Raw genomic sequence first — 16,666 nt, forward strand, 5'->3', positions numbered from 1 at the left:
GGTGTTGGTGCAGGTGGTGGAGAAGAGGTGTTGGTGCAGGTGGTGGTGTAGAAGTGATGGTGTAGATGTGTTGGTGCAGGTGGTGGTGTAGAGGTGTTGGTGAATGTGGTTGAATAGAGGTGTTGGTGCAGGTGGTGGAGCAGAGGTGTTGGTGCAGGTGATGGAGTAGACGTGTTGGTACAGGTGGTGGTGTAGAGGTGTTGGAAATTTCCAACACTAATACAATACTATTGTATTATTATAAAGTAGTACTAAAATATACTAATTACTGTATTAACTAAAATTAACTAACAGTAGTGTTCACATGAAATAATTATTGTATCTGTATAAGAATACTGGAATTCTTACGAAACCAAACACCAGTATTGCGTCAGATTCTACCAAGTTAAACACATTTATATCCAGTGTGTTAGAGAATTGAATGTGATTCTCTAAAATCATCAGTATTCCGTGTGATAATTATTTACGGATAACATAGCTCCCAAATAATTCCAAATCAAGAGTTTTTAGTTACAATTGTTATCAATTAATAAATTTACCGTCACGCATGAATGCCTTGGAGAAAACTAAAATCTTCTCCATTTCTTATTTACTACCATAAGACGAGAAAGTAATAATATTTAACTCCCTAGAATTACAACCCAATCTTTATTAAAGCATTTTAGCCACAACTACGTGAAATAATATTATTCGTGATAAATAATTTATGTGTCGAATGCGGGACGCGAGCGGGGAGGGAGACGCCATTGTGATTTGTGGTTTGAGGAGGACAAGACGCCTGCGTGCGGCGTGAAGTCACATGTTGCGGAATTGAGCAACAAGTCTTGGTGTCAGAGTCTGGGACACGTTACGGTGAAGTTGTCAGCGAGAATTAACCTGATAATCATCATAGAACTAGTTAATATTGTTCTACGTGATCTGTCGTGATCGGCCAACTAAAACGCGTCGACATTCAAGCCAAGCTATCAACCACGTGTTCGCCATTGTGAGAGTGGAGCTTGGGACGCGGTTTCGGCAAGCCACAACTTAATCTGTACCCCTTAGCTAAGTATAATTCCCTTTTGATGCATCATTAGAGATTGTATATGTCGGGGCAGCTTGTCGTTACATTAAGCAACCTCAACAAAACCCATGTTAGTATTCTAACTAATTTATTTTCTACTTTCATGAACATAGACATTTTAGTAGCCTAGTGCAATGCTACGTAATATTCCTTAAATTACAGCTCGCGTGTGAAGAATCCACGAGATGTTACCTTACCCGTGTTATTCATCTCCCAGTGTTCTACGAGGAATTCTGGAGATCCCGAGAATGATTCGTAACTGATGTCATTGAAATCGTCTTAAAGCTAAGACTTTTCGTATTCATTCTATTATTCAAATTCTCATTATTTTATCATATCATTTTATTGGATATTGTGTACACTGGAGATAATACGTGTTTATTAGAATGATTAATTTCTGATGTTAATGATTCATATAATTACTGGTGATAAATTTTCTATAAATTTCTTTAATTGGTCATAAGATTAAGTTTTTACACAATGAACTGGTGCACGAACCACACTAGTTCCTAGACGTATATGAAGTTCTAGCAATAACCCCCCAATGTAGGTGTTTGAGGCTTTGATTCAAGTTAATTATCTATACAGCCCATTAATTATTTAAGTGATTATACTTCCTAATATTTATCCATAGGCACTGGTTCTTCCAGGAATATCTAATGATCACTTTTTATAGGTTTCCCTCTTTACTATAAAAGCGGGTGGTCCTTCGTAATTGATTTCATTACTTTAAATATTTAAATTAATAGAATCAAGCCCCAAATGTCCCACAAAATGGTCCCTATCGAACCGGATAAACATAAAATATAAATATACATACTAATTAGTAATAACTAATCACCGTGTGAAGTAGTCTAGACTAACCATTTTAATTAATTGTGTCTACCAACAGCGTAACACATAGGTTAGCCTAAGTCACACCAATTCATTGCTACTTACACCTCATGTATAAGGTAGCACTCGTGGGACACAGTTAATTGCCCACAACACTTAGGCCTACACTTCATACTGAAGTAAGAATCTTTAGGTCACCAGGAGCAACAGCTCATAACTTGTATATTAATTCCTCACTAACACCAATTATGTGTTAACCATTTGGGCTTTACAAATATTTCAATATACGGCTGTCAGCAGACTGTCCATTATAGCCTGAATTCATTCCATAATTACTGATTCACTCAAGTCAGTGGATCATTAACATTTTAGGATCCAGTATACTAATATAAATTGCTGATCCCACACTAATTAATCATTACTAATCCTGATAACATTTATTCCACAATTTGGAGTACATTCAGGAGTTAAATATTATTTACGGCAATAGAATACTTGCCAAACACAATTAATTCTCTTGTGTTCATTTAATTTCTTATACACAAAATTTCTACCAGTGTATATATTATAAACTATAAAATCCAAAAACCCCAAAAATACAGCACAACTATTTGCACATTATTGCACCACAATATAATCTTTGCCAACCTTTATTAGGTAGCAATTTAGGCTGTGATTGTGCTGAATTTGGTACAAACACAGACTAAATAAATTTGTAGTTTCTTAGGTAGAAATTCTCACGACTAGGCTTGAGCTAGTTAGTGGCATATATTATACATTCTTGTGCTGACCCTATCAAGGGTGGGATTAACCATTTATTGTGTAATTATATTTTATTGCATATTTCTATGTACATCTTTGAGTGTTACTGTAAGTTCACTACCCATCTAAGGCTGATTTTGAAGAGCTAAGCTAAGGAACACCTGTAGTGAGACCAAGGTACCACTCAAATCTTAGTTGCTTATTATTAGGTAGGTAGCTAACCTCTAAATGAGGTAAATTACAACCAGCCTCAAGAAAATATCAGGCTGTCAATAATTATACCTGCTCTACATAAAGGAGCAAGTACCATAGCTGTACAACTAGCTATATAAGCCTATAAGGCTCAAATTTACAGCCAGAATGGCTACTCCTACAATATTAAGGAGAATCGGTATTATCCTGAGATGTCTTCAAAATCACCTGTCAAGACGATTTGACGAATGTGACAACTGTTTAGAAAACAACCCAATTGACTTCTTTGAGTTTAACCTTTCCACAAAGGCGGCTAGCCAAAAATATGTCCAGGTGAAGGAGACAATCGAGTCTTATAGGAACTTACTCCATGTCAGTAATACTGACTCAGACAAATTACATCTGACAGAATCTGATCTTGATATATATGAATGTATCATTCAAGACAAGTTAGATCACTATAAAAGAGTGCTTGCGAAACAAAATGATCCTGAGTGGATAGAACATTTTTGTAGAAGACCTACAACCGAGCAAGCACCCAGCTCAGATGAAATACATGAGCTACCTCAAGATGAGGAGAATCCTCTAATCAATACTGATCACTATACAGGATCAACAACTGAAGTTCAACTTTCATTTTCTAACATCTCATCTAATACAACTTCACGTAATGATTTGTTTACAGAGTCTGATCAATTTTCAGACAGCTCTTCTCAATGTTCCCTGGATTCTATAAATTCAATGCAGGAGGCTACTGAATTAACTAGCTCCTCACAGGAACCCAGAGAAACAAGTGAAGCTGCAGATGAAACTCTTAGTGAAGCTGCAATAATCAGTGAATCTGAACCAGAAAATGATAAAGCTAATGCTGCAACAGCAGCCGAAGCTGTAATTAAAGCTGAGGCTAAGCAAGAAGCCTTAAGCAACACAAGTAATGGTCACAATTGCTCACACCAGCCTTCTAAAGTAAGTGCTAACAATGAGAAGACTATTATAAACCTTGTACACCAATTATTAGATTTATCTCCACCAGAACAATCAGTTGACTCTTTACAAAACTTTACTTTTCAGCTTGAGTCACTGTTAAATTCCTTCAGTAAAGAGGTGGATCACCCAACTGCTGAGTGGATGACAAAAATTGTCATCCAAAGAAAATTGTCTGGTGACACACTCAATAAATTATATGTATACCAGAATGGTAATACCCTGTCAATGCAGGATACATTTACAGGTTTGCGCAATATGAGTAATCATACAGCAAACCAGGCACTTAATGCTTCATCTGAATGCACCGAAACTGTGCCCACATCAGTTTCCTTACCTGGAACTCATAAAGTGACACTGTCACTAGGTAACAAAGGTACTAATAATCAATGTAATAACAATGAGTCAAACACTGATCATCAGTAAGGCCCAAGAGCCCCACAGGTGCTCCTAAGAGACCTAATAGTCCAAAGAGCACTCCCAATAACTCCACAGGTGCTCCTAAGAGACCTAATAGTCCAAAGAGCACTCCCAAGAGCCCAGTAATGGCTCCCCAGAGTACACCAAGTACTCACAAGAGAATAAATAACAAACAATTGCAAGCAGCAAAACCATCACAACCTACAAGTACTGTTTTACCTAAACCGGTAACCCCTAAACGAGCTGTAGGATGGGGAATGTGCTTGTTTTGCAATCAAAAACATTCTCTGTACAAATGTACCAATTACCCCAATAGAGACACAAGAGTCAGACGACTCAAACAGTTACACAAATGTACTAAGAGTCTCAAATCACATAATGTTAATAACTGTGACACCCCATTGAACACCTGCAATAGGTGTAGAAGGGGCAAGCATCATGCTGCACTGTGCAAATTAGTTAGGACAAATTATGTCAATCCTAGAATAGGAGGTAGAGAATCTACACCAGTACAGTGCTACAAGGTGCGAGATGTGTACAACGTAATTTCACAAACATCTCAAGTGGATGCTGCTTTGCCTACTGCCCAACTTCAAGTAAAGAACAGAGGAGCCAAGATCACCACTCGTGGACTATTTGATCAAGGTTCCCAGAGAACTTTCATAACTCAGAAAGCTGCAGAGGCACTCAATTTACAACCAATCAGACAGGTAAAATTAAACTTGTCAGGGTTCATGATAAATCGAGGAACCCATGAATACTCAGTAGTTCAACCGTTTGTACGACTAGGTAGTCATGCCAAGGCTGTCCAAGCCATTGTTGTAGATCAAATACCTTTTGACTTAAATATTAAGGGTCTGGGGTACACAGCCCACTTCCTGCAGGAACGTGAAATTAATTTGGCTGACAACAAGTTAACGTCTGACCGCCTTAACAATGTAGATGTACTAGTAGGAGCAGACTATTATTACCAGTTCATAACTAGACATGTTAAACGATTGGGCATGAATATGCTCCAATCTGCAGGTGGCTACTTACTTACTGGTAAAGTTCTGAATGTGAACAAGCCTAAGCCTGCCAACAATAATAAATTAGTCAGCAGTAAATCAATTCTCCAGCAGCAAGCTAAAAGGAGTAACACAGCTGAGTAATAAACTCAGATTGAATGTAGTGCAATTAGTATTCGCCTAGATGTTTCATAACTCTCAGTGGAAAACCAGTGGTCCTTACTCAAACAAGAACAAGTCACAGCGACCAAGCCATTGAATCCACTGCAGACCTAGAATTATTCTCGACAAGTAATAATTGACCACACTCAGTCTTCCTAGGTAAATTATAATATTAGGCTAGAGAATCTAGCACTCCCTAGGTAATTAATAATGTTAGGCTAGAGAATCTAGCACTCAATGCCACTGGCATTTCCTGAATTTAGTAATACTATGAAGTCATCAAGCAACTTCTGTAATTATAAATTCACTAGGACCACTGGTCCACAATACTTGCGCTTGAGGTTTGCCAAGAAAACCTTCTTAATATAATGTTTTCTGCACTAAGAGTTAGTGATAAATACTTGCATCAATTTTGTTTGAGTTAATTTTCTTTCGTTTCTGCTTAATTATTGTAGGAGCGCAGCACGAACAAACTTGCAAACTTACCAATACGTAAGTGAATCTACAGAGAACTAATAACCCGTGAAACGTTTAGGTTGGGAAAATGTTACAAATTATCTTGAATAGGATTAATCGTAGCAGTAATTTAATTTCCAGCAATCTTAGGTTTCCCTTAGTTTAATGCATTATCATTAAACATCAGCATTGTTAATTAACATGCTTAGTGAGCTCAATATAGCTCACCTTAGAATTAACGTAACAATTGAGTGCTTATTGTTCCCCATGCGAATACGAGCTCAATATTGCTCGCCATGACAATTGAACGCTTTAATGTTCCCCATGCCACGAGCACTGCTCGCCATGATAATTGAACGATACAATACTCCACCTCGTTAATTCGAATTCAATATAACTCACCCAGTTGACATGTTTAATGAGCTCAATATAGCTCCCCATGTTAACGAGCTCAATATAGCTCACGCTGTTAACGAGTTCAATATAACTCACCCTGTTGACATGTTTAATGAGCTCAATATAGCTCCCCATGTTAACGAGCTCAATATAGCTCACCCTGTTAACTCTGTTAACGAGTTCAATATAACTCATCCTGTTAACATGCTTAATGAGCTCAATATAGCTCCCCATGTTAACGAGTTCAATATAGCTCGTCCTGTTAACTGTTAACGAGCTCAATATAGCTCACTCTGTTAACTGTTAATGAGCTCAATATAGCTCAAACTGTTAACAAGCTCAATATAGCTCACTCTGTTAACTGTTAATGAGCTCAATATAGCTCTACCTGTTAATGAGCTCAATACAGCTCACAATGTTAATTCGAATACATTTTTGCTCACAATTAGCTTAGTCCCTTACTTAGGTAGGTTACAAATTTAAACCATTTATTTAGGTAGGTTTAGGGACTTTAGTTAGTGTCAACTGAGTACTAGCCTAATCTGTACTCACAATTAATTACAGTTGACTATACTTAGAGAGACTGATTTAATAAACTCAATTTCATGTAAAAGTTGATTTCGTATTAACAAGTTTACAGTGTCAAGCCTATGAGCTGCAATTCAATTAGCTCATAAGTCAGAATGACTAGGCTGCTAATCTCACTGTCGACTCAGAATTTTCCTTGATTTAATGAATAAATCTTTTCAGTTCTCTAATATTACACTATTTTAGCTAGTTAGCAAATTAGTTGTACCGTCAGTCAGAATGACTACTGCACGGCAGTGCACATTAAATTCAATTTCCTCATTTGATTTTGGGGTGATCGTGATGCTGCGTGATGTTATTGTCTAGTAACTCAATAGTTACAAGTCACAGTGACCCTAGACAGTGACCTTACTGTAGTGTCATAGTCTCCTTGATCTTAAATGACCCAATAATACTTTACTGTATAATAATGTAGAATACAACTTATACAATAGTGTTATCAGTTCTTAGGAACTTTTTCTGAGTTTACCTACGATTCAGCTACTACGTAATACACCATTACATGTCACTGCGACCCTAGTTGTTGAGTTTTTTGTAAGCTTTAGAGAGTTCCTGATTACCGATAACTTAATCATTTAAGGTTTCAATATTTAATACATGTTTCCACCAGTGCAGTTGTTCAACAATGCAAACGGAGACTACAAGCCTATTATAGCTCTGACCAAGAGCAAATACATTCCCATCCAATTTAAGTAATGATGATGATATTGTGTTGTGATGTCAAGTAACAAAACAGTTACAAGTCATAATGACCCAGAACATTCACATCACAGTAGATTCTCAGTTATTTAAATTGTATGATTTAATTCTTAATTTGTTGTATAGGCTATTAATGACAACATTATTTCGTCTAGAGTATCTGAGAGTTTACAAGACTTTAAGACTTAGTAACATAAACATTATATGTCATAGCGACACCAGTCACAGAGTTTGTTGTAGGCTTTCTTAGTTAATAACTTTAGATGACTAATAATAACATGTTCCATTCAACATGAATTTATTTGCAAGACTTAAGTTTGTTGTATGTCCTTGACAATTACGGGACATCCGTTATGTGTGTACTAACATACTAACATTTTAATATTAATACTAACTTCGGGATGGGTATGTCAGTACTCCACATTACACTGCGACCCGATAAATCTCCCCCCGGAGTTATGTTGGAAATTTCCAACACTAATACAATACTATTGTATTATTATAAACTACTACTAAAATGTACTAATTACTGTAGTAACTAAAATTAACTAACAGTAGTGTTCACATGAACTAATTAATATATCTGTATAAGAATACTGGAATTCTTACAAAACCAAACACCAGTATTGCGTCAGATTTTACCTAGTTAAACACATTTATATCCAGTGTGTTAGAGAATTGAATGTGATTCTCTAAAATCATCAGTATTCCGTGTGATAATTAATTACGGATAACATAACTCCCAAATAATTCCAAATCAAGAGTTTTTAGTTACAATTGTTATCAATTAATAAATTTACCGTCACGCGTGAATGCCATGGAGAAAACTAAAATCTTCTCCATTTCTTGTTTACTACCATAAGACGAGAAAGTAATAATATTTAACTCCCTAGTATTACAACCCAGTCTTTATTAAAGCATTTTAGCCACAACTGCGCGAAATAATATTATTCGTGATAAATAATTTCTGTGGCGAATGCGGGACGCAAGCGGGGAGGGAGACGCCATTGTGATTTGTGGTTTGAGGAGGACAAGACGCCTGAGTGCGGCGTGAAGGCACATGTTGCGGAATTGAGCAACAAGTCTTGGTGTCAGAGTCTGGGACACGTTACGGTGAAGTTGTCAGCGAGAATTAACCTGATATTCATCATAGAACTAGTTAATATTGTTCTACGTGATCTGTCGTGACCGGCCAACTAAAACGCGTCGACATTCAAGCCAAGCTATCAACCACGTGTTCGCCATTGTGAGAGTGGAGCTTGGGACGCGGTTTCGGCAAGCCTCAACTTAATCTGTACCCCTTAGCTAAGTATATAATTCCCTTTTGATGCATCATTAGAGATTGTATATGTCGGGGAAGCTTGTCGTTACATTGAGCAACCTCAACAAAACCCATGTTAGTATTCTAACTAATGTATTTCTACTTTCATGATCATAGACATTTTAGTAGCCTAGTGCAATGCTACGTAATATCACTTAAATTACAGCTCGCGTGTGAAGAATCCACGAGCTGTTACTTTACCCATGTAATTCATCTCCCAGTGTTCTACGGAAAATTCTGGAGATCCCGAGGATGATTCGTAACTGATGTCATTGAAATCGTCTTAAAGCTAAAACTTTTCGTATTCATTCTATTATTCAAATTCTCATTATTTTATCCTATCATTTTATTGGATACTGTGTACACTGGAGATAATACGTGTTTATTAGAATGATTAACTTCTGATGTTAATGATTCATATATTTACTGGTGATAAATTTTCTATAGATTTCTTTAATTGGTCATAAGATTAAGTTATTACACAATGAACTGGTGCACGAACCACACTAGTTCCTAGACGTATATGAAGTTCTAGCAATAACCCCCCAATGTAGGTGTTTGAGGCTTTGATTCAAGTTAATTATCTATACAGCCCATTAATTATTTAAGTGATTATACTTCCTAATATTTATCCATAGACACTGGTTCTTCCAGGAATATCTAATGATCACTTTTTATTAGTTTCCCTCTTTACTATAAAAGCGGGTGGTCCTTCGTAATTGATTTCATTACTTTAAATATTTAAATAAATAGAGTCAAGCCCCAAATGTCCCACAAAATGGTCCCTATCGAACCGGATAAACATAAAATATATATATACATACTAATTAGTAATAACATACTAATTAGTGGCAATACATACTAATTAGTAAATGTCCCACAAGAGGTGTTGGTGCAGGTGATGGTGCAGAGGTGTTGGTGCAGGTGGTGGTGTAGAGGTGTTGGTGCAGATGGTTGTGTAGGTGTGCTGGTACACGTGGTGGTGTAGAGGTGTTGGTGCAGGTGGTTGTGAAGAGGTGTTGGTGTAGGTGGTGGAGTAGAGGTGTTGGTGTAGGTTGTGGTGTAGAGGTGTTGGTGCAGGTGATGGTGTAGAGGTGTTGGTGCAGGTGGTGGTGTAGAGGTGTTGGTGCAGCTAGGGGTTGTAGAGGTGTTGGTGCAGGTGGTGGTGTAGAGGTGTTGGTGCAGGTGGTGGTTGTGTACATGCGTTGGTGCAGGTGTTGGTGTAGAGGTGTTGGTGCAGGTGGTGGTGTACAGGTGTTGGTGTAGGTGTTGGTGTAGATGTGTTGGTGAAGGTGGTCGTGTAGATGTGTTGCTGCAGGTGGTGGTGTAAAGGTGTTGATGCAGGTGGTGGTGCAGAGGTGTTGGTGCAAATGGTGATGTAGAGGTGTTGGTGCAGGTGGTAGTTGTGTACAGGCGTTGGTGCAGGTGTTGGTGTAGAGGTGTTGGTGCAGGTGGTGGTGTAGAAATGGTTGTGCAGGTGGTGGTGAAGAGGTGGTGGTGCAGGAGGTAGTTGTACTCACCTAGTTGTGTTTGCGGGGGTTGAGCTCTGGCTCTTTGGTCCCGCCTCTCAACCGTCAATCAACAGGTGTACAGATTCCTGAGCCTATCGGGATCTGTCATATCTACACTTGAAACTGTGTATGGAGTCAGCCTCCACCACATCACCCCCTAATGCATTCCATTTGTCAACCACTCTGACACTAAAAAAGTTCTTTCTAATATCTCTGTGGCTCATTTGGGCACTCAGTTTCCACCTGTGTCCCCTTGTGCGTGTTCCCCTTGTGTTAAATAGACTGTCTTTATCTACCCTATCAATCCCCTTCAGAATCTTGAATGTGGTGATCATGTCCCCCCTAACTCTTCTGTCTTCCAGCGAAGTGAGGTTTAATTCTCGTAGTCTCTCCTCGTAGCTCATACCTCTCAGCTCGGGTACTAGTCTGGTGGCAAACCTTTGAACCTTTTCCAGTTTAGTCTTATCCTTGACTAGATATGGACTCCATGCTGGGGCTGCATACTCCAGGATTGGCCTGACATATGTGGTATACAAAGTTCTGAATGATTCTTTACACAAGTTTCTGAATGCCGATCGTATGTTGGTCAGCCTGGCATATGCCGCTGATGTTATCCGCTTGATATGTGCTGCAGGAGACAGGTCTGGCGTGATATCAACCCCCAAGTCTTTTTCCTTCTCTGACTCCTGAAGAATTTCCTCTCCCAGATGATACCTTGTATCTGGCCTCCTGCTCCTTACACCTATCTTCATTACATTACATTTGGTTGGGTTAAACTCTAACAACCATTTGTTCGACCATTCCTTCAGCTTGTCTAGGTCTTCTTGAAACCTCAAACAGTCCTCTTCTGTTTTAATCCTTCTCATAATTTTAGCATCGTCCGCAAACATTGAGAGAAATGAATCGATACCCTCCGGGAGATCATTTACATATATCAGAAACAAGATAGGACCGAGAACAGAGCCCTGTGGGACTCCACTGGTGACTTCACGCCAATCGGAGTTGTGTAGAGGTGTTGGTGCAGGTGGTGGTTTTGATATGTTGGTGCAAGAGGTAGTGTACAGGTATTGGTGCAGATGTTTAGAGGTGTTGGTAAAGTTGGTAGTGTAGAGGTGTTGGTGCAGGTTGTGATGTAGAGGTGTTAGTGCAGGTGGTGGTGTAGAGGTGTTGGTGCAGGTGGTAGTGTAGAGAATTTGGTGCAGGTGGTGGTTGTGTAGAGGTGTTGGTACAGTTGGTGGTGTAGAGGTGTTGATGCAGGTGGTGGAGTAGAGGTGTTGATGCAGGTGGAGGTGTAGAGGTGTTGATGCAGGTGGTGGTGTAGAGGTGTTAATTCAGGTGGTTGTAGAGGTGTTGGTGCAGGTGGTGGTTGTGTAGAGGTGTTGGTGCAGGTGGTGGTCGTGTAAAGGTGTTGGTACAGGTGGTTGTAGAGGTGTTCGTGTAGGTGGTGGTGCAAGTAGTGGTGTAGAGGTGTTGGTGTAGGTGGTGGTGTAGAGGTGTTGGTGCAGGTTGTAGTGTAAAGGTGTTGGTGTAGGTGGTGGTGCAGGTGGTTGTAGAGGTGTTCGTTCTCGTGGTTGTAGGGGTGGTGGTGTAGATGTGCTGGTGCAGGTGGTGGTGTAGAGGTGTTGGTGCAGGTGGTGGTGTAGAGGTGTTGGTGCAGGTGGTCTAGTAGAGGTGTTGGTGCAGCGCACCTAATTGTACTCACCTAATTGTGCTTGCGGGGGTTGAGCTTTGGCTCTTTGGTCCCGCCTCTCAACTGTCAATCAACTGGTGTACAGATTCCTGAGCCTACTGGGCTCTATCTTATCTACATTTGAAACTGTGTATGGAGTCAGCCTCCACCACATCACTTTCTAGTGCATTCCATTTATTAACTACTCTGACACTGAAAAAAAAATTTCTAACGTCTCTGTGGCTCATCTGGGTACTAAGTTTCCACCTGTGTCCCCTTGTTCGTTTCCCACCCGTGCTGAGGAGTTTGCCTTTGTCCACCCTGTCAATTCCCCTCAGAATTTTGTTGGTGGTTATCATGTCTCCCCTTACTCTTCTGTTTTCCAGGGATGTGAGGTTCAGCTCCTTTAGCCTTTCCTCGTAGCTCAATCCTTTCAGTTCCGGGACGAGCCTGGTGGCATACCGCTGAATCTTCTCTAACTTTGTCTTGTGTTTAACTAGGTATGGACTCCAGGCTAGAGCTGCATACTCCAGGATTGGTCTTACATAAGTGGTATACAGGGTTCTGAAAGATTCCTTACACAAGTTTCTGAAAGCAGTTGGCCAGTCTAGCATATGCCGCTGATGATATTCTTTTGATGTGGGCCTCTGGGGACAGGTTCGGTGTGAAGGTGGTGGTGTAGAGGTGTTGATGCAGGTGGTGGTGCAGAAGTGTTGATGCAGGTGGTGTGGGTGAGGTGTTGGTGCAAATGGTGGTGTAGAGGTGTTGGTGTAGGTTGTGGTGTAGAGGTGTTGGTGCAGGTCATGGTGTAGTGGTGTTGGTGCAGGTGGTGGTGTAGAGGTGTTGGTGCAGCTGGTGATGTAAAGGTGTTGGTGCAGGTGGTGGTGTAGAGGTGTTGGTGCAGGTGGTGGTGTAGAGGTGTTGGTGCAGATGGTGGATGTGTACAGGTTTTGGTTTAGGTGGTGGTGTAGAGTTGTTGGTGTAGGTGATGGTATAGAGGAGTTGGTGCAGGTAGTGGTGTAGTGGTGTTGGTGCAGGTGGTGGTTGTGTAGAGGTGATGGTGCAATTGGTGGTTGTGTAGAGGTGTTGGAGCAGGTGGTTGTGTAGAGGTGCTTGTGCAGGTGTTGGTTGTGTAGAGGATTTTGGAACAAGTGGTGGTGTAGAGGTGTTGGTGCAGGTGGTGGTGGTGAAGAGGTGTTGGTGCAGGTGGTGGTGTAGAGATGATGGTGCAGGTGGTGGTGGTGGTTTAGAGGTGTTGGTGCAGGTAGTGGTGGTGAGTTGTTAGTACAGGTGGTTGTAGAGGTGTTGAGGCAGGTGTTTGTTGTGTAGAGGTGTTGGGGCAGATGTTGGTGGTGTTGAGGTGTTGGTGCACGTCGTGGTGGTGTAGAGGTGTTGGTGCATGTGGTTGTATAGAGCTGTTGGAACAGGTGATTGAAGAGGTGTTTGTACAGGTGGTTGTAGAGTTGTTGGTGCAGGTGGTGGTGTAGAGGTGTTGGTGCATGTGGTTGTGTACAGATGCTGGTGCAGGTGGTTGTAGAGGTGTTGGTGTAGGTGGTGGTTTAGCTGTATTGGTGCAGGTGGTGGTGTAGAGGTGTTGGTGGTGTAGTGGTGTCGGTGCAGATGGTTGTGTAGAGGTGTTGGTGCAGATGGTTGTGTAGAGGTGTTGGTGCAGGTGGTGGTGTAGAGGTGTTGGTGCAGGTGGTCGATGTGAAAAGGTGTTGGTGCAGGTGGTGGAGTAGAGGTGTTGGTGTAGGTTGTGCTGTAGAGGTGTTGGTACAGTTGGTTGTTGAGGCGTTGGTGCAGGTGGTGGTGTAAACGTGTTGGTACAGGTGGTTGTAGAAGTGTTGGTGCAGGTGGTGGTGGTGAGGTGTTGGTACAGGTGGTTGTAGAGGTGATGGGGAAGGTGTTGGTGGTGTAAAGGTGTTGGTGCAGGTGGTGGTGGTGTAGAGGTGTTGGTGCAAGTGGTTGTGTAAAGGTGTTGGAACAGGTGGTTGGAGAGGTGTTTGTACAGGTGGTTGCAGAGGTGTTTGTGCAGGAGATGATGTAGAGGTGTTGGTGGAGGTGGTGGTTGTGTAGAGGTGATAGTGCAAGTGGTGGTTGTGTAGAGGTGTTGGTGCAGGTGTTTGTGTAGAGTTGTTGGTGTAAGTGATGGTGTAGAGGAGTTGGTGCAGGTGGTGGTGTAGAGGTGTTGCTGCAAGTGATGGAGTAGAGGTGTTGGTGCAGGTGGTGGAGTAGAGGTGTTGGTGCAGGTGGTTGTGTAGAGGTGTTGGTGCAGGTGGTGGTGTGCAGGAGTTGGTGCAGGTGTTGGTGTAGAGGTGTTGGTGCACTTGGTGGTACTCACCTAGTTGTACTCACCTAGTTGTGCTTGCGGGGGTTGAGCTCTGGCTCTTTGGTCCCGCCTCTCAACCGTCAATCAACAGGTGTACAGGTTCCTGAGCCTATTGGGCTCTATCATAGTGTTGTTGCAGGTGATTTTGTAAAGGTGTTGGTGCAGGTGGTTATTTAGAGGTGTTGGTGCAGGTGGGGGTGTAGAGATGTTGGTGCAGGTGGTTGTAGAGGTGTTTGTGCAGGTGGTGGTGCAGAGGTGTTGGTGCAAAAGGTGGTGTAGAGGTGTTGGTGCAGGTGGTGGTGTAGAAATGGTTGTGCAGGTGGTGGTGAAGAGGTGGTGGTGCCGGTGGTAGTTGTGTAGAGGTGTTGGTGCAGGTGGTGGTGTTGATATGTTGGTGCAGGAGGTGGTGTACAGGTATTGGTGCAGTTGGTGGTGTAGAGGTGTTGGTATAGTTGGTTTTGTAGAGGTGTTGGTGCAGGTTGTGGTGTAGAGGTGTTGGTGCAGTTGGTGGTGTAGAGGTGTTGGTGCAGGTGGTTGTAGAGGTGTTTGTGCAGGTGGTGGTGTAGAGGTGTTGGTGCACGTGGTTGTAGAGGTGTTGGTGCAGGTGGTGGTTGTGTAGAGGTATTGGTACAGGTGGTGGTGTAAAGGTGTTGGTGCAGGTGGTTGTAGAGGTGTTGGTGCAGGTGGTAGTTGTGTAGAGGTGTTGGTGCAGGTGGTGCTGTAAAGGTGTTGGTACAGGTGGTTGTAGAGGTGTTGGTGCAGGTGGTGGTGTAAAGGTGTTGGTACAGGTGGTTGTAGTGGTGTTGGTGCAAGTGGTGGTGTAGAGGTGTTGTTGCAGGTGGTGGTGGTGAGGTGTTGGTACAGGTGGTTGTAGAGGTGATGGAGAAGGTATTGGTGGTGTAAAGGTGTTGGTGCAGATGGTGGTGGTGTAGACGTGTTGGTGCAAGTGGTTGTGTAAAGTGTTGGAACAGATTGTTGGAGTGTACAGGTGTAGCACGTGGTGGTGTTGTGCAGGAGGTTTTTGTACAGCTGGTTGTAGAGGTGTTTGTGCAGGAGATGGTGTAGACGTGTTGGTGGAGGTAGTGGTTGTGTAGAGGTGTTGGTGATGGTAGTGGTGTAGAGGTGTTGGTACAGGTGGTGTTGTAGAGGTGTTGGTGCAGGTGGTGGTGTAGAGTTGTTTATTTAGGTGGTGGTGTAGAAGTGTTGGTGCAGGTGGGGGTGTAGAAGTGGTGTTGCAGGTTTTTATGTAGAGGTGTTGGTACAGGTGGGGGTGTAGAGGTGTTGGTGTAAGTGGTGGTGTAGAGGTGTTGTTGCAGGTGATCGTGTAGAGATGTTTGTGCAGGTGGTGGTGAAGAGGTGTTGGTGCAGATGGTGGTTGTAGAGGTGTTGGTGCAGGTGGTTGTGGAGGTGCTGGTGCAGTTGGTGATGGTTGTGGAGGTGTTGGTACAGGTGGTGATTTAGAGTTGTTTGTGTTGGTAGTAGTGTAGAGGTGTTGGTGCAAGTGGTGGTGTAGAGATGTTGGTGCAGGTGGTGGTGTAGAGGTGTTTGTGTAGGTAATGGTGGTGTAGAGGTGTTGGTGCAGGTGGGGGTGTAGAGGTGTTGGTGCAAGTTGTGGTGTAGAGGTGTTGGTGCAGGAAGTGGTGTAGGGGTGTTGGTGCATGTGATGGTGTACAGGTGTTGGTGCAGGCGGTGATGTAGAGGTGTTGGTGCAGGTGGTGGTTGTGTAGAGGAGTTGGTGTAGTTGGTGGTGTAGATGTGTTGGTACAGGTGATGGTGTAGAGTTGTTGGTGTAGGTGGTGGTGTAGAGGTTTTGGTGCAGGTTGTATTGTAAAGGTGTTGGTGTAGGTGGTAGTGTTGAGGTGTTGGTGCAGGTGGTGGTGTAGAGGTGTTGGTGCGAGTGGTGGTTGTAGAAGTGTTGGTGCAGGTGGTGGTGTAGAGGGTTTGGTGTAGGTGGTGGTGTAGAGGTGTTTGTGCATGGGATGGTGAGAAGTGTTGATGCAGGTGGTGGTGTAGAGGGTTTGGTGTAGAGGTGTTTGTGCATGTGATGGTGAGAAGTGTTGGTGCAGGTGGTGGTGTAGAGGTGTTGGTGCAGGTGTTGGTGTAGAAGTGGTTGTGCAGGTGGTGGTGTTGATGTGTTGGTGCAGGTGGTTGTGTTGAGGTGCTGGTGGTGGTGTAGAGGTGTTGATGCAGGTGGTGGTGTAGAAGTGTTGGTGCAGGTGGTCGTGGTGGTGTGAAGGTGATGGTTAGGTGGTGGTGTAGCGGTGTTGGTGAGG

The 16,666-nt window shown here is 42.4% G+C and overlaps 1 protein-coding gene across 1 annotated transcript in view; it reads right to left on the bottom strand.

Moving 5' to 3' along the window:
- The window catches only part of LOC138358534 (mucin-2-like), a 17,866-nt gene extending 1,432 nt beyond the window's left edge, over positions 1-16,434 (bottom strand). Inside the window, exons 1-2 of the mRNA XM_069316513.1 lie at positions 15,130-16,434; positions 1-227 (exon numbers count right to left, since the gene is read on the bottom strand). The exon at positions 1-227 is cut by the window's left edge and continues 1,432 nt beyond it. Of these exons, the coding sequence (XP_069172614.1) occupies positions 1-227; positions 15,130-16,434 (1,532 nt within the window). The remainder of the gene's footprint in view (positions 228-15,129) is intronic.
- Positions 16,435-16,666: the final 232 nt, after the last annotated feature.

Source organism: Procambarus clarkii, chromosome 84 (assembly GCF_040958095.1).
Source record: "Procambarus clarkii isolate CNS0578487 chromosome 84, FALCON_Pclarkii_2.0, whole genome shotgun sequence".
Taxonomy (NCBI): Eukaryota; Metazoa; Arthropoda; class Malacostraca; order Decapoda; family Cambaridae; genus Procambarus; species Procambarus clarkii.